This window comes from Pristis pectinata, chromosome 2, assembly GCF_009764475.1.
Source record: "Pristis pectinata isolate sPriPec2 chromosome 2, sPriPec2.1.pri, whole genome shotgun sequence".
In the NCBI taxonomy this organism is placed as follows: Eukaryota; Metazoa; Chordata; class Chondrichthyes; order Rhinopristiformes; family Pristidae; genus Pristis; species Pristis pectinata.
Window position 1 is genome coordinate 29,115,409 of NC_067406.1, and position 20,408 is coordinate 29,135,816.

The following is a 20,408-nucleotide window of genomic DNA, read 5'->3' on the forward strand; positions in this document are numbered from 1 at the left end:
TAACACGAGGGGACATAATTTTAAGGTGATTGGAGGGAGGTATTAGCGGGATGTCAGGGGTAAGTATTTTTTACACAGAGAGTGGTGGGTGCGTGGAACGCAATGCCGGCAGAGGTGTGGGAGCAGATACATTAGGGACATTTAAGAGACTCTTAGATAGACACATGAATGATAGAAAAATAGGGGGCTATGTGGGAGGGAAGGGTTAGATTGATCTTAGAGTAAGTTAAGTGGTCGGCACAACATCGTGGGCCAAAGGGCCTGTACTATGCTGTAGTGTTCTATGTTGTAAACTGTGGTGGTTGCATGCCGATTCAATATAAAAGGATCTTTCTCAACTTGCATTCCAAAATGTTAAACAAATCTTCTTACCAGGTAAGAACATTTCCAAAAGCTAATATTCTTTCCCATTCCTAAAGTGCCTCTGTTGTAAGTGGTAACTGCTCATCAGAACTATGTCAGAAATGATTTCTGGGCCAGACCGCTATCCCATTCAGTTGGTACTAAACGTGGCAAAATTCATGATAGGTTGATGGTACTGCACTGAATGTGGTTGTTGTGCTGAGAAAAATTACATTTTGCTAAGCGTCAGCTTGGGCAAACACCCAAACACCTCCCAAATAAATCTAGCCATGTTAATATTAGCGTCAGTTTAATGAGCTGAACCACAGAACTGCAGAGGTCCACAAGTAAGAGTGCAATACTTGATCGTTCATTCAGACGCTCAGTTGTTGGATGATGGATGAACACACACAGCTGAAGAGGTGGAGAGGGATGGATGAGGAAACACTACAAAGGAAAAATTCTCTTCTTCCCCCATCCTACCTAAAATTCCTTCAACTATAATGAGTAAAACAAAAACAATTTCCTTTAAAAAAAAGCAACTGATTTGATTAAGACACACTTACCTTGCATAAAGAATGAACTAGAAAATGAACTAGTTGGAGGCTTGGAGGAAGGATAGCCAGGCGAATCCCTGTTATAATCGGCAGTGCTCGCTGATGGGGCATACACCTGCAAAAAAAAATCCCGTTACGGTTAGAAAGGGAATAAAGAGACAAAGTGAGTTTTCACTAATTCATTACTGGGAAGGGCACTGGAGTTCTTACAAACCAACTCTTAAGCATAATAGGCCTTTCTGGTGATTAGAAGGAATGTTGATAAGATCCATATGGAAACATGTCAGAATATATAGTACACTACTGTGCTCCCCACACTAAATGTGTGGAAGTGCTGATCATACAAACTTATCTATTTCATAGCTATAGTAGTTCATCTTGGTTCAACTCTTCAATCACATTTGGGGTAAGACAGAAAACCAAATCAAATAAAAATACAAGTGCTTGCAGAGTTCTGTTGAAAGAAGGTAGGTAGGTAATTGTTTCAGTTTAGACACTAAATCAGAATCTCCAAGATCAGGATCACAGACACTTTTTAAAGGATTGAAAATAATGAAATTAAAAAGAGGGGAAGGACAGAGATAGATGTAGAGAGGTGGGGGTGGTGGGGTGGGGAAGGGATACATAATATGGAAGTGGCTTTTGACGATAGAATTTGAAGTACAGTCATAGTGTCTCACATGAAAAAAATCTCCTATCCTATTTTCCTGCAATGTTCATCCAGGAGTTTAGACCTTTCAAGGAACTCTTGAAATTTATTAGCAATCAATTGAACACCATCTAGATTACAGTTTCTGAATTCTCCCTAAATATAGAATTTCCTCAGATATAATCTAACTTAATTAATTCATAACAGATTCTACTCACTGATCTCTTCATTATTCGTGAAAACATAAATGCAGTAATAGTTGTGAATATTCTAACAATTCAGTGCCAAAGATAAGTTATATTTTGAAGAAATAAGAATGGATATTCATTTCAAAAATATAGTCCCTCAACACTCCTCAAAAATGTGACTTAATTTTTTGAAAGTAGTGTTGTTTACTTTAAGAACTTGTGCCACTTAAGCTAGCCAGACTCACCTCCCTTCATCCTTTTTTTTGGCATTCAGAGTGACAGACATTTCAATGAGTCAATAGCATCTGTCACTCTACCCCAATCTAGTGGGCAAATTACAAACAATGTGTTGTTGTACATGTCAGAATCTGGCTGTCAAGGTTAAGCTGTCATAATGACCTGGTCACAATTCTGTGAAATTGGCAGAAATGAACCATTGGCAGAAATTATATTTTGGAAATAGCAGTTTTAATATTGTATGAGGGCAGAAACCTGGGAATTGGAAAATTCAACGTTTTAGCAATTGTACCCTCAAGGCCAAAGAAAGCAACCACACCTATAATATTCAGAATGTTGCCAAAACTCAAATGCCTGGGAACATTACATTCTTTTTTGATCCTTGCAATATAAAGAAAATGAATTTTGAGAAACAAAAATCAGAATGGAAAAATTACAACTAATTTACTAAACAAAACTACATTGAGTTCATGGCTTCCAAAGACCAATTGACTGTGATTGATGGCAAAAGAAATGATAGTCCCCTTGTTACACAGATGAGCATAAATGGACAAGTAAGAGGTGCACATTGTTATTATTCACACAGGATTGTTAATATATAGCAAGAGGAAACAGGTGATTGTTTTTGGTAAAAGTCATTTTCCTTGGCGATTGAGAAAAGCATACATTTTATTATCTCATGAGAACAAAGTACTATTTTGACAGAAATATTATGTTTTTAGAAAGTGCACAAGCTCATTCTTTTTAATTGCATGATGTAAAATCTCACAATACAGATATTAAACTACCTTAGCAAGTTATTCCAACAGTGTACTGTACAGTTTAGAACTGAGAAATGCTCTCCAGAAAATTCTCACATTTGGTCACTGTCTTATGCAGCTTTAGAGGACCTCTGCTGGACAGTTGTAGAGACTCAAATCTGATTTCACAGCTCTGTGAGCTAATTAAAAAAATCATGATGTGGTGCTTTTAGCTGTAAAGCTCTTTTTGTGGACAATATCTGAATACAGGTTTAAGCTGAGTTTAGAATGCTTCTATGATTTGACTGGCCAATGTTCACTGTATGAATTCTTCCATGTCCACTTGGATGAGCAGTTAGCATCAATGAAAAGAATAAGCACCCAGACAACAACCTTCAGCATGGGTAAAAATACCTGACACTTTTCCCAATTAAAAGCTGTACTGGGAAATTTACAAAATTTAAATGTTAAGTTGAATGAAATGTAAAAAAACACTCAACATACATTGTGAATTACAAAAGGTGTTTGCGAAGTATGAAACACTTAAAAGAGTAACAAATTACATTCATCAGCCATTATCGTTTTTGATCTTGTGGTTTAATGCTATCATTTAATTCCCTAAACCTTATAAAGGTTCTAACCCACCTGCTGTTTTCTATGCAATGATCAATTTGTAAAAATAACTCTGAGGGCGGAGTCTATTATCCCTATGTCAGCTCTTAAGGTAAGTGGTAACAGTGAAAAGAAAACATTTTTAATTAACACTTATGGGATGCATTCTGAATAAATTGCAGAAAGTTGTTCGAGCGGAATGTATAATGCTGGCTTTAAGTCTCTACAATTCTTCTAATCTAAAATACAGATGACAGAATGGCTACACAAGATTATGTTACATGTTAGCTCCACATGTGCCAGAAACTGACATTAATTCCAGCTCTGTATCATAATGGCATTCACAAGAAAAAAAATCTGGAAATATTTCCAAGATCTGACATACATTCCACATGCATCCCGACAGATGTGCTGGGGGAAGGGAAAAGATTGGCCATCGGTTTACTTAAAGGAAAATCTTTTCAAGAGTTCTCATCTCCTGCAACAGAGCTGAAAGAAACAATGTATTTTCTAAAACTACAAGTACTCTGTTTTCTCCTTCTTTCTCCTGAAAAATCATTATCAACAGTGGCAGATTTTCAAATTACCACCCACACACAGCAAAATAACTAATAAACGAGAATATCTCAACACTCCCCAAAAAATATCAGGGAAAGTAAAAAACAATTAGAACTAACAAGCACTGCCTGACCTTCGCAATTTCTCACTTTATTCCTCCTTTGTTCAAAAACACATCTCTCTCCGTCCGTGCCACAGTTGAAACTCTGAAAATACCTTTACTATGTCCAGATTTCACTATTCCAATGGTTCCCTGGCCTGCCTTCTATCTTCCACCCACCCACACACACTTGAGTTTGTCAGAACTCTGCCAATGTTCTTAAACCTGCTCAAACATCATTCCTGTCGAATCCAAAGCCAGTCTCAGCTTCAATAGGCTTTCCTGATAAAATTCCATGGATACTATTAGCATGGATAGATGATTGGTTAACTAATTAAAGAAGAATAGTGGACATAAACAGAACATTTTCAGGTTGATGAGCTGTCATAGTGTGGTGTCACTTTGCGAGGTTATTCACTTGGGTTGGGAAAAAAGCAGAAGACTATTTATGAAGTAACAGACTACTAAATACTTGTTTTCGGAGAGATCTGGCAATGCAGATACAATAAACACAAAATTATTTTTGCAGATTTGCACATTGTTGGCAAGACTAGTATTTATTGCTCATCCTTAATCGCCTTTGGGAAGGTGGTGCCTTCTTGAATCACTGAAGACACTCCCATGGTGCTGTTAGGTGTGGAGTTACAGGATTTAAGACCAAGCAACGATGAACGAACAGTGATGTTATTTGCGATAACTACAAAAGGCGTTGGTAAGACCATAGGTGGTCTATTCCATTTAATTTCAGTCTCTTTTTGTGGAGGACGTGCTTGCCAGTTTGTGGGGGGGGTGGTGGGGGGAGGCAGCAGAGCTAAGTTTCATTATATTGTTTCCCATGATTTGGGGGTGTGTTGAGGGGGGGAGGGTGTGAAGTTGCCCTATGAAGAAAGATGGATTTTTTTTATGAGAGATGATTTCATTGAAGCAGAAGGGCCTGACAGGATAGGTGATGCAAGGATGATTACCCCGATGAGGGAGTCTAGAACTAAGGGGCATTGTCTCAAGATAAGAGATTGGTCAATTGAGATGAAGAGAAGTGCTTCCCTCAGGGCTGTGAACTATTGGAATTCCCTTCTCAGAAAGCAATGAATTAAATAAGTTGAAGGCTGAGGTGAAATCTTGGACCATGGTGGAATAGACGGTTACAGCGATTAGATCAGCCATAATCTTAAGATGGTGGAGAAGGATCAAGGGCCCACATTACCTACTCCTACTGCTGTTCTTAGGTTCCTATCCTGAAATGTGAAAATGAGCACTTCCCTTCCTGCACTGTTTCTAAACAGCAGATCACAGTATTCAACATGCCCCTTCAAAAGTAAGCCAGTGTTCATGGAGAAAACAATGTATTTATTATGAGTGACCAATATTAAATCCATCCATAAATCACTAAAATAGACAAGATTAAAATATCACCAAAGGTCTCTATTATGAAATCAGGACCTCATCTTTAAAAGTTCAATTCAGAGTATTTTATATTTTAATGAATTTTTGCCAGTTAAAGGAACTTCAGAAGGAGAAGCTGAAGGTACATTAAATTTTTTAATTTATTTCAGATCCTAATGCAATATAAAATAATTAAATGGATTGAGATTACATGGAATCAATTACATTAAAAAATCAACACCAATTTCAAACAAACAATAAATAATAGAAAATGGACCAAACTTTTCCATTTAAATAATATTTTTAAATAGTTTCCTGGAATTTAGCTCCTGTCAAGCACTTTAGCATGTTTCAAAATATTAAAGGTACCATATAAATGCAAGCTGTTGTTGGTGTCATTGAAAGAAGTCTATTCTCACAGTGAGGATTTGGAAAATGGAACACCAACCAGGTAAAGAGAAATTAAGAGGAATAAACAAAATTTGGCTAAAATGGTGCATGTGTTGTGGAGATTTCTAAAGGGAAATTGAGTGGTCGACACAGAAGGATCTCAGCAGTGAGCAGAATGCAAGACCTTTGCACACTGCAGTGAGATATTTAAAGCCTATTACCTAGGTCTCCATTTCTCTATCCAAGGATGCAGCTTTTTTGACTTCTATCTGTTCTTATTTTTAGAGTGCCTCATCCACAGTGCATTTCTTCAGTAACTGAGCAGCAGTAAAAGGATGAAGGTGCACAGATATTTGGAATGTAGAACAGCAACTTCATATTGGGATATAAGATTGGAGACAATTTTGGAGATTGGGGCAAGAATATGGATGAATTTAAAGAGAATGCCACAGGCCTGAAGTCCTTAACTTAAGAACACAGAGTTAACATTTCTGAACAAGGGGTATGGGCGGGCAGAGCTTTGAAATGAAGAGGATACTTGCAGCACAGTTTTGTACGATGGAGTACATAGAGTTTGGGAAGCAAACATGAAAGGAGTTTGCAATCTCATTACCAGGCTTAGTGAAGTCATGAAAATTTCATTGGAAGATAAATTCAGGAATGCACAGAGAGTAATGGTGGAAAGACAGAAGTAGGCAATCTCAGAGCTGGACAGGAAAGGAGGCTTAAACCCAGATCAGGGTCAAACAGAACACCAAGGTTACAAACAATCTGCTTCAGCCTGAGGCCATGAATCAGTGGCAAGGGAACAGAAATTGTGGTGAGAGCTTTGGTCTTTCTGATGTTGAGCTGCAGGAAGTTCTGACTCATTCAGGGCTTGATGTCAGTTTGGACTCTGACAGCACAAAGGCTGTTGAGGGAAATGGGAGAAAAGCAGGGCTGGCTGTCATCAGCTTGCAAATAGAAGCTAAAACTATGTCTTAAAAAAGTCATGTTAAAAAGTCATAAATGAGAAGGGATAAGTCAGATTTAGGGGAATTCTGGAGCTGATGGTGAGAGGAAGATGGAGAAAAGTCATCGCAGGAGATGCCAAGACTTCTCAATGGAAAACTATGTATAGAGAGATTCAGTGCTGTATAAGCGAAGATTTGCAGGATAGAGAAGGATCATACAGTCAATTGTATCAAATACCATAGAGGTGGTGAGCAGGTCGATCTCGGAAGAGGCTATTTGGGCTGGTGTATTTCGCACAAGTGTGAAGAGCAAAAACCATCGTGAATGAAATGAAATTCAAACTGATAGGAGAGTCAAGCATGGAGCTGAGAGTTGGTGCTCTCACATTTAAATTTAGATTTCTACAAAAATCACCTCCCCCCACCCCCCCAAAAAAAAATCAGCTTTTGTTGACATAAAATTTTGGAATTGTAGTGAAGATACGAAATTCAGGAGGGCATAGACTGGTGAAACAGAAGAACAAGGAAAAAAGGCTATATAAACTAAAAACTAAATGTCACAATTTCAACATGGGTTCAAGAGCAAGTTTTATCTCTTAACTGATCTTGTAGTGCAAATTACAGTACCATGCAAGAAAACATCTGTCGGTCGAACCTGTGGTGTAGCATTGCTGTTAGAGTTTTTCTTTTGAATGAGGCACTAGACTTAGTTCCCGTTTTGGATTCTGGGATGGATACAAATGGTTCCTTTTCCAAAAAGAGCAGATTGGTCTCTTGCTGCCTTGGCTGACGTTCATCCCTCAAGCATATCTCTAAAATAGTTTAATTCATCTTTTCAACTGCCATGTTTAGGGGCTTGCTGTGTATAAACTGATGATTGCATTTGCCTACATTATAGCAATGACCTCACTTCAAAAGTAATTCAAAATTTTGAGAGATCCTCAGGCTACAAAAGATGAACGTTGTTCATTTTTGCCTCCTTATTAAAGCATATTCTTGCTTAACTGATTGGAATCATTTTTCACTTTTTACCATTCCGTCCCTTTTCATCTGTTATATTAACAATGCCCATGTTGGAAATTTTATAATACTTGTTTCCTACAAGTTCCCCTATCCTTATATTGACCCTTTTAATTAGCTAGAATAGGAACCAGCACTCTTGTTCATTATTGTCTGATAATAGATTCTGCTATAGAAAGAAACTTACTCAAACCTCAGTCATTTATGCTCTTTATTGAGTCAGTTAGTATGAACATGCAAATGAAAATAACTACAGAATAAGTGAATCACCTTGAGAAAATATCAACAATTACTGAGTTTGATGATGTGGCAGAATGTACAAGTTTGTGGTAAGTTGTATTTTATATCTACACTTTAAGAGATAAATGTTTCGGAAAAATAGTTGTAAGTTTTATATTTCAAGAATTTTTGTTAAACTGATGAATTCTAACTGGGCTGTATGCGGTATTACTCAAAGGGCATTGCAAAAAAAAGTCTGATTGAAATGCAGAATTATAAAGGGGTTATGGTGATGCTAAACAGATTCTTCTTTACCCTTCCTTCCTCCTCTCCCTGTGACCTTCTGCACATTTCCTAAACTGGAAAACGCTGCCAATCACCCAAATGATAGAGTCAGTGTACTGAGAGTTCAGCACAGATGCTCACAGAAGTGTCACTTACAACATTGTGAAATCATACTAAGTTCACAAAGGCATATACAAATATAAACCGTACAAGGTAAAAATATAAAAATACAAGCTAATCGTCTGTGCATCATATCCATAATGAGGTTATTAAAAATAACAAAGCACAGAAAAACAATATATCAGAATTACTTTTCAAAAAACTTAGTCATAAACATTAATTCTTCGGTGTAAAAATGTTCAAAAACTAATGGCATGACTTACAATTCACAGCATTACATGCATCTCCTCAATTAGGTAACTACTGATATTTTATTGCTAACTATATAAACCTATTACAAACCATCTAAAGGCCTGAACTGTATTACTGCCCATTGATAGCCAGTTTATATTGAATATCTGACACCAAGAAATTAATTATGCACTTAAATCTAAGGGATTTAGATTATACTGTGTACGGAATTAAAGATCCTTGGCTATAAATGAATAGCAATAATGCAGTTGAGCATTCAAATGATTAATTTCAGAAATAATATACCGAGTAGTGAGCTACAAGTAATTAATCTAATCATGGGGTGCATCTACTCACAAAACTCTGTCCTTGCATATCCCTCATTTGCTCCACCATCAGGAGTCAACCACATTACTTGGAATGTCATTTCCCAAATTCATTCTCTTCCTTTTTATCTTCTAAACATTATCTGTCCAACAAAATTTTTATTATTGCTCCGATTGTATCTTTGGTTGTGTAACAAGCACCATATAAATACAGGCTGTTTCAGTTGTTGGTTAGAATGTGAAAGCAGTTTGCGTGACACACATCCTCCTTATGAGGGTGTCTTCATGTCTGAAATCACAAAGCATCTGAGTGTGCAACTGAAGTGGTCTATGGTCTGTGGTAGCATCTTTCAAAGTGAAGATAAGCCTGCACAGATTTTTAATATGTGTTACTTATTTTAAAGCCATGCTAAAGTACACAGACTAGAAGTGAAAGTCAGCTTGCTCACTGATTGACTACCAAAACTGCATTTTCAGAAATACAAAATTAAAAATCTACACAACAATACCTTTCAGCATATGCCAAAGTTTCAGGAATAGCTTCTTGCAGTTTTTCAGACCACCAATTTTTCCAAAATCTACAAAAACATGACTCCCTCCAATTTTATCAGTGGGACTACCACTATCTTGTAAGTTTATTCAACATTCCAGAATAATGTGGAAGCTGAACTCAGTACAGTAGTAGGTTTGTTTCAATATTGTAATTCCAGTACTTTCAGCTCTCCTTCAAATTTCATCTCCATGCATTATTTAATAGTTTGGATAAATTGGCAAGCCTATGCCAATGGCTTCTGGTGTGAATGCGGTTCCTTGCTTTTAGTCAACAGGGGTGTGAGGCATTACTGTACACTGGCAGAGAATCAACTCTTCTTCCTCACAGCGGAACAGGATGATTGCAACAGAATGCAACACAGTGACTGGAGAGTGGAAAGACTACCTACCCTTGGATGTCAAACTTTGAATTCAGTCCACAATACAAGTTGCCAATTTGAACATTAAAAATATTCATTGTCCTTCTTATTCGTTGAGGACAAAGAACAACAAAATCCTTCCACACTTCTAATATTATGCTAACAGGACCCATTTTGCAGTAAGGACAGAAAATTACAATATCTCCAAAATCATCATGGAAATCATGTAAGACAATTGATGCTAAATCATAAACTGTTCTGTATGAATGCAATAAACTGGAAAAATATTTGTGGGAATATTCCTTACTACTAAACTAAAGGCACTACATAAATTGAAACTGTTGTTTCATTTAAGCAGTGATTGAACCTCATCAATTTAAATTCTCAAAATCCATAGATAACTATGTTGATAAGATTTTCAATTCACAGAGATCCGAATTCTTCTATTTAGATAAAATGGGTTGGGTACTAAAAAATATGGTAGGTTTTATTGTAACAAGAGATCTGTGATCGAAAAGCCTACCAGGAGAAGTTACACTTCAAGATTACAGAGGAATTTGCTCCAAGTTACTGGGACAAAAATTAGGAAACTCCAGTGTAAAGCACAAGAAAACAACGATTATATATCAATTTCCAATATGAAAGATAGGGTTAACAATGATTGCAGTTAAACAATTATCATTAGATTTCCCCACAGTCCCTGAGCATGATGAAAATGAGTTATTGGAAAAAGAATGCTTTCCCCAGGAGTTTTGTCATTCTGGGATTAGGAAATCCTGCTCTAGAGCTACAATTTGTTCTTGGCTCCAAGAACACAACATTCAATATTCTGATATTAATTTATTTTCTTTAATTATTGCTTAACTGTTCAAAATCCTTGCATGTTAAATATGGAAGGAGGAAGATTGTTAGAAGCTGGGCTATGTTTGACATATTCCAGAAAGACCTCAGAAGGTTAATTGCAAGTCATAATTTAGACCAAATGTTGGTGAGAGAGAATGATTAAAAGACCAGCTACATAAGTGAAGCATATTACAGCACCAGTGAAAGCACCGGAAGGAAATCCCACCCACCTCACCCCGTCCTTATTCTATCAACCTGCAATTGCAATAATCAGAAGCAGATGTCGGGCCTTCCAGATCTTTCTCACAGGACAAACACACAAAGCCCAGTTCTGGCGTTACCATCCAACAGTAATTGAAACCATATGAGCTTCAGAATAGCACATGCGAGCATTTTCCCGGCAAGGGGAATGAAATTGCAGGTCCCGCTGTGCACTAAGTGCACAGTGCACCATGAAAACAAGTGTACATAACTACAGTAACCACCTGTAACCTAGATACAGGCAAAAAACCCTCTGTCAAAATGGCAGCTTGCCCCAGGAATTTAAGTCAGATATTAAAATGGTGTGATGAAAGAAAAAGGTTGCGGTGTGTCATCACAATGAATGAAGGTGGTGCAAAGGACTCAGAGTTAGTTGTGATATATGCCACTACTACTGAATGTGAAAGTGTAGCTCAAGAGAAGAGGAAGGAGAAGCATGCAGAGAAGTGGGGAAAGAATTAATGCTGCCTTTTCAGTATACTTAATTTATACAAAGGCTTCCTTTAAGCAAACGACTTCCTTTATGATTAATAACCAAAATGTCATTGGTATATTCTACTCTTAACTGAAAGCTACTTGTCAGATAATTCCATGTTTTAAAACACTAAACTCCACTTTGCTGGGCTATCTACATTGCTTGATTTTCGTACTAATTAATTCAGCCCTGGCTCCCCCCTTTTAGAGATATTCCCTTTGTCCTATGCATCCCTCCTCCACCCTCTCTGCAACTTAAAACTGATTTGTTTTTTCACTTTTTCAGTTCTGATGAAGGGTCTTTAACATGAAACAGTAACTCTATTTCTCTTTCCACAGATGCTCCCCAACCTTTTGAGTGTTTCCAGCATTTTCTGTTCCTATTTCAGAACTCCAGCATTTGCAGAATTTTTATTTTCAATAACTAAATAGATTATCTGGTTATTAACACATGACATTTAGTGAGAGTTTATCATGTGTAAATTGGTTGATACTTTTTTCGACAACAGCAATTATACTTTATAAAGTACTTAATCGGCTTTAGGCATTTTGCGAAGTCTTAAGGTCTTGAAAGGTGCTATATAAATGCAAAGATTTCTCTTTTATTATTCTCTACACACTTTTAAAACCCAAGTTTGGCTTCTACTGATCATTAGTTCATGATTATAATCATTTCTATCTAGTGCTCATTTTAAAAATCTAACAATTTGGGAAGAGAAAAGTCCCATACAATAAGTATTTGTAAATTGGGTTGTTCATAGACTGATTTTTCCAGAAACTAGGAATGAGAAAGATCAAAGAAAGATTCACTAATTAATCCCAAGCTGGATAAATATGAAATACTTTGAAGGCCAATCTACTTTTCTTCACCTCTTTGTAATAACATGATGGTAAATTAAGCGCAACCAAGCATCTGATCTAAAATCACCACTGTACATCATGGAGAAGTTCAATTGTGAGGGATAGAATCTGTATTAGGCCCACCACCATAATGATAAGTACCTCCATATTATATGCAAATGTAATCATTACTTTCTACTTTAAAGCAACTAACTGGTGACAAACAAATCTCCAAACAATTTACTAAAATCGGGGAGCATGTTATGAATCAAAAATACAAGAGATTCTGCAGATGCTGGAATCTAGGGCAACACACACAAAATGCTGGAGGAGCTCAGCAGGTCAGGCAGCATCTGTGGAGGGAAATAAACAGTTGACGTTTCAGGACTGGAAGGGAAGAGGGTAGAAGCAGTTTTGTTTTGAGGGAGGGGCACAAAAGATTTGAATCAAAAATAAAGTGGTACACTAATTCAATCCTTTTGTGTCTCTCTCCAAAAGAACTGCTGAAACTCAACATACACTTCCTCAAAAGCCACATTTTATCGTTAGAAGGTTTAACCACAATGTGCCATAAATATATGTTGTGTTCTCTTTTCTCTTTCAGAACTCAGTTTAATCAACAGCCACCTTCTTTGCCATGCTGCTGTTTTGCTTTATGTTCGAAGCCAAATGCTTCAGATCTATTGCCTACATAATTTTATTCCCTCACAATTCAAACTTAATGACAAAATACTCCAATTCCTCCATCACGTAGTATACATTCACTTAGACATTAACACTTAGAAATTCATCATTGGAATTAATTTCAGAAGCAGAATAAAATGGACTATCAATATATTTAGCATCACTGACCAGGACTGGATTGCTAGGCATATTGGTTTTACAATTTTTTTTTTAACAACTGAAGAAGAACTAAATTCCGAATTGCCATACAACTAAATATTTTTAAATTAAATACCTGATCTCCATAGACAAATTTTTTTCTTGCAAGGTCCTCTTTACATGGAAAATTCCTTTATAGAGTCCTCATAAAGCTTATGTGTATTTGTTTCATCCCTATAAAACTTTTCACCCACTTCTTCCAGATAAAAGATGCTTTTCTTTTCTGGAAGACATATAGAAACCTCTTTGATCCATTTATTGTCTGATCTCTTCCTTCATTAATGTGATAAGTGTGTCGTTATCACTTGTGGCTTTTACTTCAATCCAGAGAATTTCATTCATCTACTCCTAATTTTCAAATGATTCAAGTCTGACTTCTTCCTCAATACTACATGTACTGCTTTGAATTTATTGCTTTCTAAAGATCCATTTATATATCATGCTATCTTATCTATATTACATTTTATATTGGTATTGGTATATATTGGTACCAACAACATGGGTAGGGAAAGGAATGAAGTCCTAAAAAAAAAGACTATAGAGAATTAGGAAGGAAGTTGAGAAGCAGGACCTCAAAGGTAGTAATTTCAGGATTACTGCCTGTGCTAAGTGACAGTGGGTATAGGAACAGAATGAGGAGGAGGTTAAATGCGTGGCTGAGGGATTGAGGTAAGGAGCAGGGATTCAGATTTCTGGATCATTGGGGCGTCTTTTGGGGCAGGTATGACCTGTTCAAAGAGGACGGGTTGCACTTGAATCCCAGGGGGACCAACATCCTGGCGGGGAGGTTTGCTAAGGCTACTGGGGAGAGTTTAAACTAGAATTGTTGGGGGGTGGGATCTGAACTGGAGAGACTGGGGAAGAGGTGTTTGGCTCTCAAATAGAGAAAGCTAGTAGTAGGTACGATAGGCAGATGATAGAGAAGGGACATGCTCAGAAAGGTTTGCGATGCCTCTATTTTAACACAAGGAGTATTGTGAACAAGGTGGATGAGCTTAGAGCTTGGATCAATACTTGGAGCTATGATGTGGTGGCCATTACGGAGACTTGGATGGCTCAGGGACTGAAATGGTTGCTTCAAGTGCCGGGTTTTAGATGTTTCAGAAAAGGACAGGGAGGGAGGCAAAAGAGGTGGGGGAGCGGCACAGTTGATCAGAGATAGTGTCACGGCTGCGGAAAAGGTGGACGTCGTGGAGGGACTGTCTACGGAGTCTCTGTGGGTGGAGGTTAGGAACAGGAAGGGGTCAATAACTTTACTGGGTGTTTTTTATAGGCCACCCAATAGTAACAAGGATATTGAGGAGCAGATAGGGAAGCAGATCCTAGAAAGGTGTGAGAATAACAGAGTTGTTGTGATGGGGGATTTTAATTTCCCAAACATCAATTGTTATCTCCAGACAGTGAGGGGTTTAGATGGGGTGGAGTTTGTTAAGTGTGTTCAGAAAGGATTCTTGACACAATATGTATATAGGCCTACAAGAGGAGAGGCTGTGCTTGATTTGGTATTGGGAAATGAACCTGGTCAGGTGTCAGATCTCTCAGTGGGTGAGCATTTTGGTGATAGTGATCATAATTCTATCTCCTTTATGTTAGCACTGGAGAGAGATAGGAACAGACAGACTAGAAAGGTGTTTACTTGGAGTAAAGGGAATTATGAGGCTCTCAGGCAGGAAATTGGAAGATTAAATTGGGAACAGATGTTCTCAGGGAAAAGTACGGAAGAAATGTGGCAAATATTCAGGGGATATTTGTGTGGAGTTCTGCACAGGCATTTTCTAATGAGACAGGGGAGTCATGAGAGGATACAGGAACTGTGGTGTACAAAGGCTATAATAAATCTAGTCAAAAGGAAGAGAAAAGCTTACAAAAGGTACAGAGAGCTAGGTAATGTTAGAGATCTGGAAGAGTATAAGGCTAATAGGAAGGAGCTTAAGAAAGAGATTAGGAGAGTCAGAAGGGGGCATGAGAAGGCCTTGGCAGGCAGGATTAAGGAAAACCCCAAGGCATTCTACAGGTATGTGAAGAGCAAGAGGATAAGATGCGAAAGAATAGGGCCTATCAAGTGCAGCAGTGGGAAAGTGTGTATGGATCCACAAGAAATAGTGGAGGTACTTAGTGAATACTTTACGTCAGTATTCACTATGGAAAAAGATCTGGAGGATTGTAGTGTGGACTTGCAGCAGGCTGAAAAGCTTGAGCATGTAGATATTAGGAAAGAGGAGGTGCTGAAACTTTTGGAAAGCATCAATTTGGATAAGTCACCGGGATCAGATGAGATGTACCCCAGGCTGCTGTGGGAGGCGAGGGAAGAGATTGCAGAGCCTCTGACGATGATCTTTGCATCATCGATGGAGATGGGAGAGGTTCTGGAAGATTGGAGGGTTGCGGATGTTGTTCCCTTATTCAAGAAAGGGAGTAGGGACAGCCTAGAGAATGATAGACCGGTGAGTCTTACCTCAGTGGTTGGTAAGCTAATGGAGAAGATCCTGAGAGGCAGGATTTATGAACATTTGGAGAGGTATAATATGATTAGGAATAGCCAGCATGGCTTTGTCAAGAGCAGGTCCGGCCTTACAGGCCTGATTGAATTTTTTGAGGATGTGACTAAACACATAGATGAAGAGAGAGCAGTAGATGTAGTGTATATGAATTTCAGCAAGGCATTTGATAAGGTACCCCATGCAAGGCTTATTGAGAAAGTAAGGAGGCATGGGATCCAAGGGGACATTGCAGTGTGGATCCAGAACTGGCTGGCCCACAGAAGGCAAAGAGTGGTTGTTGAAGGGTCGTATTCTGCGTGGAGGTCGGTGACCAGTGGTGTACCTCAGGGATCTGTACTGGGACCCTTGCTCTTTGTGATTTTTATAAACGACCTGGATGAGGAAGTGGAGGGATGGGTTAGTAAGTTTGCGGATTACACAAAGGTTGGGGGTGTTGTGGATAGTTTGGAGGGCTGTCAGAGGTTACAGAGGGACATAGATAGGATGCAAAGTTGGGCTGAGAAGTGGCAGATGCAGTTCAACCCAGATAAGTGTGAAGTGGTTCATTTTGGTAGGTCAAATATGATGGCAGAATATAGTCTTAATGGTAGGACTCTTGGCAGTGCGGAGGATCAGAGGGATCTTGGGGTCCGAGTCCATTGGACGCTCAAAGCGGCTGCGCAGGTTGACTCTGTGGTTAAGAAGGCATATGGTGTATTGTCCTTTATCAATTGGGGAATTGAATTTAGGAGCCGAGAGGTATTCTTGCAGCTATATAGGTCCCTGGTCAGACCCCACTTGCAGTACTGTGCTCAGTTCTGGTCACCTCACTACAGGAAGGATGTGGAAGCCATAGAAAGGGTGCAGAGGAGATTTACAAGAATACTGCCTGGAATGCGGAGCATGCCTTATGAAAGCAGGTTGAGGGAACTCGGCCTTTTCTCCTTGGAGCGATGGAGGATGAGGGGGGACCTGATAGAGGTATATAAGGTGATGAGAGGTATTGATTGGGTAGATAGTCAGAGGCTTTTCCCCAGGGCTGAAATGGTGGCCACAAGAGGACATAGGTTTAAGGTGCTGGGGAGCGGGTATAGAGGAGATGTCAGGGGAAAGTTTTTTACTCAGAGTGGTGAGTGCGTGGAATGGGCTGTCGGCAATGGTGGTGGAGGCGGATACGATAGGGTCTTTTAAGAGACTGTTGGATAGGTACATGGAGCTGAGAAAAATAGAGGGCTATGGGTAAGCCTAGTCATTTCTAGGGTAGGGACATGTTCAGCACAGCTTTGTGGGCTGAAGGGCCTGAATTGTGCTGTAGTTTTTCTATGTTTCTATGTTTATTAAAAGACATGTTCCTTGAATATGGCAATGCTGATAAATCAGCCTGAACCTCTGGGTATGTGTGGTGAAGATGATCTCACAACAGTGTTAGATGGGAAGTTCCAGGATTTCAACAGTGATAATGAAAGAACTGCCAAAAATATCAAAATCATAATCAAGTGCAGCTCAGAGAAAAGGAGACCTTGCTGCTAATGATTTCCCCAAGTCTCTTTTTTTGTTGTCTTTGGTTAATATTTTAGCTTGTTTGTGGTTGACGAGGCTCTTTCCCATATCTTTATTCCACATCAGTCCCTCTCCTCTGCCATAAAGATAGAATTTGTCCGTATTTCTTATCTTACTAATCTCCTCATTCATCACAACATCTGCCATTTCTACTGCCTACAACATTTCGTCACCGACCCCAGCTTCACCTTTCCTTTCGGTGCAGACTTTTCTGAGTGATAACATTTATCACTGTAGGCAAGTGTAGACTTATTAATCTAACTTTACTTTCACACAATGGAATTAATCGTTACATGTACATGTGTATGATAACCTGGCAATCAGGAGTCAGAATGGTTTCAGTTAAGGAAAAGTACTGCCTTACCCACAGACCATACTCTCTCTGCTTTGAGTATGTGACATCTCAAACAGTCTGTGGTGAAGCCCACAAAATGCTGTACTTGTATTCACTGAAAGCAAGTTGTTATGTTCCATGTGAAGAAGTTAAGGCCAAACCAGTTGAAATTTGAGACATACATGAACAGCAGCTTTCTGAAGGCAGAAAATGTTGGAGAAGTTTTTTATCTCATTGAAGGCAGAAGTACCGAGTGCCTGGCACATGAATCATTGTTTCTAACTGGTGACTTTTTAACATTACCTAGTTAGATTTTGGGAAATGATACCAAACTGGAAGGGTTGTTCTTTCTGAGAAGGCACATCAAGTAATGAAAAAAGTAAATTGGAAAACAACAATAATGGTAGAAGACCAGGATATTAAAGCAGACAATACAGCTCAAAGGAACAATGAGCAAAACTGTGCTCTAAGAATATGAGATTCTTGGGTCTTGTGTCCGTGAAAATTGTTTTGTAGCAGGTTAACATGGCAGCCTTTACAATGGGTAAACTGCAGATGCTTTATATCTAAAATAAGTATGCTGAAATGCTGAAAAGACTCAAGTGATCAGGGAGCATCTAAGGAGAGAGAAACAGGTAGGCGATGAAAGGTTAAAAAAATTGAAACTCTAGAAACGCTAATTAGAACTGCATTTGCAGTCATCTCATTGTATAGAATGCAATGTTAGTTTGCTGCAAAATGTGACGCATACATTTATGCACAAGCATAAAGACACATAGCTGAAGTCTTGAAATGTACAGATAATATCCCAGTTACTTCCTCAACAAAAAGATTAATAAGAGGACTGAAAAAAGCAACACTGCACTGGATCCACTATTCCTGGTATCACAGAAATGTCAGCTGAGTTGTGAAACCGTACATGGGCTGAATTTTAGATACTTCTTAGATATGTCCCAACAGGCTAGAATGTAACTTAACTATTCATGAAAAGATGGAGTGACAAAACAGGGAAACTGGAAGCCCATTAAGCTGATGTCAATAGTAAGGAAAGTGCTGGAATCCATTAAAGAGTGGCACTGGAGACACTTAGAAAATTAAATTAGGATAAGGCCCAAGCCACGTAATTACATGAAAAGGAAAAACAATCGTGTGAGGTATTAGGAGTTTTATGACAATGTAACCAGCAGGGTAAATAAAGGGAAAACACGGGTATGGTACATTAATGTGTAAGGTTATTGTGCTTTTTATTTTTAAGTGGGCAGAAACCAATAAGTGTTGGTACTCACAGTGACTGGCTGTCCACAAATCACAAAGTTAATATGGAGGTATAGCAGGCAAATAGGAAGGCAGGAATAGGTTGGATTTTATTACAATTGGTTTGGTGCAAGAAAGTCTTGCAAGTACACAGGTGTTTGGTGAGATGGCATCTAGAATAATGTGGACAGATCCGGCCTCTGTACGAAAGGAAATGTGCCCTTCTCTTGGCAGTGGCGCAATGTAGATTAATGAAGGATTTCTAGAAGGAGAGGCATCCTTTGAGGAGAGATTGTGCATGATGGGCCCAAACATTCCAGAGTTTGGATCTCATGAAAATACAGAAGATTCTGAATGTGCTTGGCAAGCCAATGCTAAGAGGCCAATTCCATAGGTTGAAAAACCCAGTACTTGGGGCATTGAGTCAGAGTATATATCAGTCATTTAGAATTAAGAGAAGGAGAAATTTCTTCATTCAGTGAGTTGCAAGCCCCTAGAATTCACAGCCTCAGAAAAAATGTGGATGATCAGTGGTTAAGTAAACTCAGAATTGAAATTCATAGATTTTTGGCTCTATGGGAATCAAGCACAAAGTGGAGGTGAGCTCCAGATTCAGCCATAATCTTACCAAATGGTGAAGCAGGCTCATAGGGCTCCTATATTGCATGTTATGTTCCTGAGAATAGAAATTAACTTCAGAATGGGCAGCTTCCCAGAAATATGGAAACAGCAGACGGTCACAGATGATGACTGGAAAACAAGTAGTTTGGGTAGTGCACTCCTTCGACCATTTTCGCTGAGCACCTGCATGTCCAGTGCCAGCCTGTATGCTCCTTTTCCACATTGATCAGTGACAGGCCAGGGATTCCCAGTGTCAGTAAGGATGTTACATATTTTCAAAGTGGAGCCTACTGAATGCAATTAGTCACTTAATGCCAGCCATAATTACTTGGGCGAGCACCCCGGCATTGGCTTGCTCATTCTGCCAGTGAGTTTGGAAGATTTGGTGCAGACAGCCGTCTTGGTATCTCTCCAGTGCCATAGGTAGTCCACAAGCTTATAAGGGAACAGGGATCATCGCTGCCCAGTAGACCATGAAAAATGCTGAGCTCAAGGTCTTGACGTTTGAATACTCTTTTCCTCAGATAGCCAAAAGGTGTGCTAGTGCACTGAAGACAATGGTGAATTCCACTGACGTCTGCCTTTGCTGACAGGTGGCTCCCGAGATTTAGGAAGTGGTCAACCACCTTTTCTTGTCTCTGACTGTGGCCCTTTTTTTTTAAAATCAGGGGACAGTTTTGCATAGTAGGGGCAAATTGTTAAAGGACCACCATTTTGCTTTGTTTTATTTTTATTTATGCTCCACTGAATGAGTCAATAATCTGGAGTTCATGCTCTCCATGTGCACAAACACAAGCATCCTCTAAATACTGCAGTTTAATGACTGAAGCTGGAATGACCTTGAAGTGGAGAATAATGCACATTGAACGGTTTCCCATTCATCTTGCAGAATTACTCCATTCCAGCAGGTGGTTTGTTGGAACTGAGGTTCAATATTTTAGTGAGAAGGAGTGAGGAAAGGGCTGCAACAATGACATAGCCTTGCTTGAGTTGGGACCTCCCACAAGGGCCTTCATTGTCATCTTCCTTGTACTCTTG

General features: G+C 38.9%; 1 protein-coding gene across 11 annotated transcripts in view; it reads right to left on the reverse strand.

The window, feature by feature from the left end:
• Positions 1–20,408, reverse strand: part of LOC127567561 (transcription factor 4-like) — a 470,428-nt gene that overhangs the window by 63,554 nt on the left and 386,466 nt on the right. For all 11 annotated transcript variants that reach the window (XM_052010594.1, XM_052010593.1, XM_052010592.1 and 8 more), the window contains one exon: positions 909–1,014. In XM_052010594.1, the coding sequence (XP_051866554.1) occupies positions 909–1,014 (106 nt within the window). The remainder of the gene's footprint in view (positions 1–908; positions 1,015–20,408) is intronic.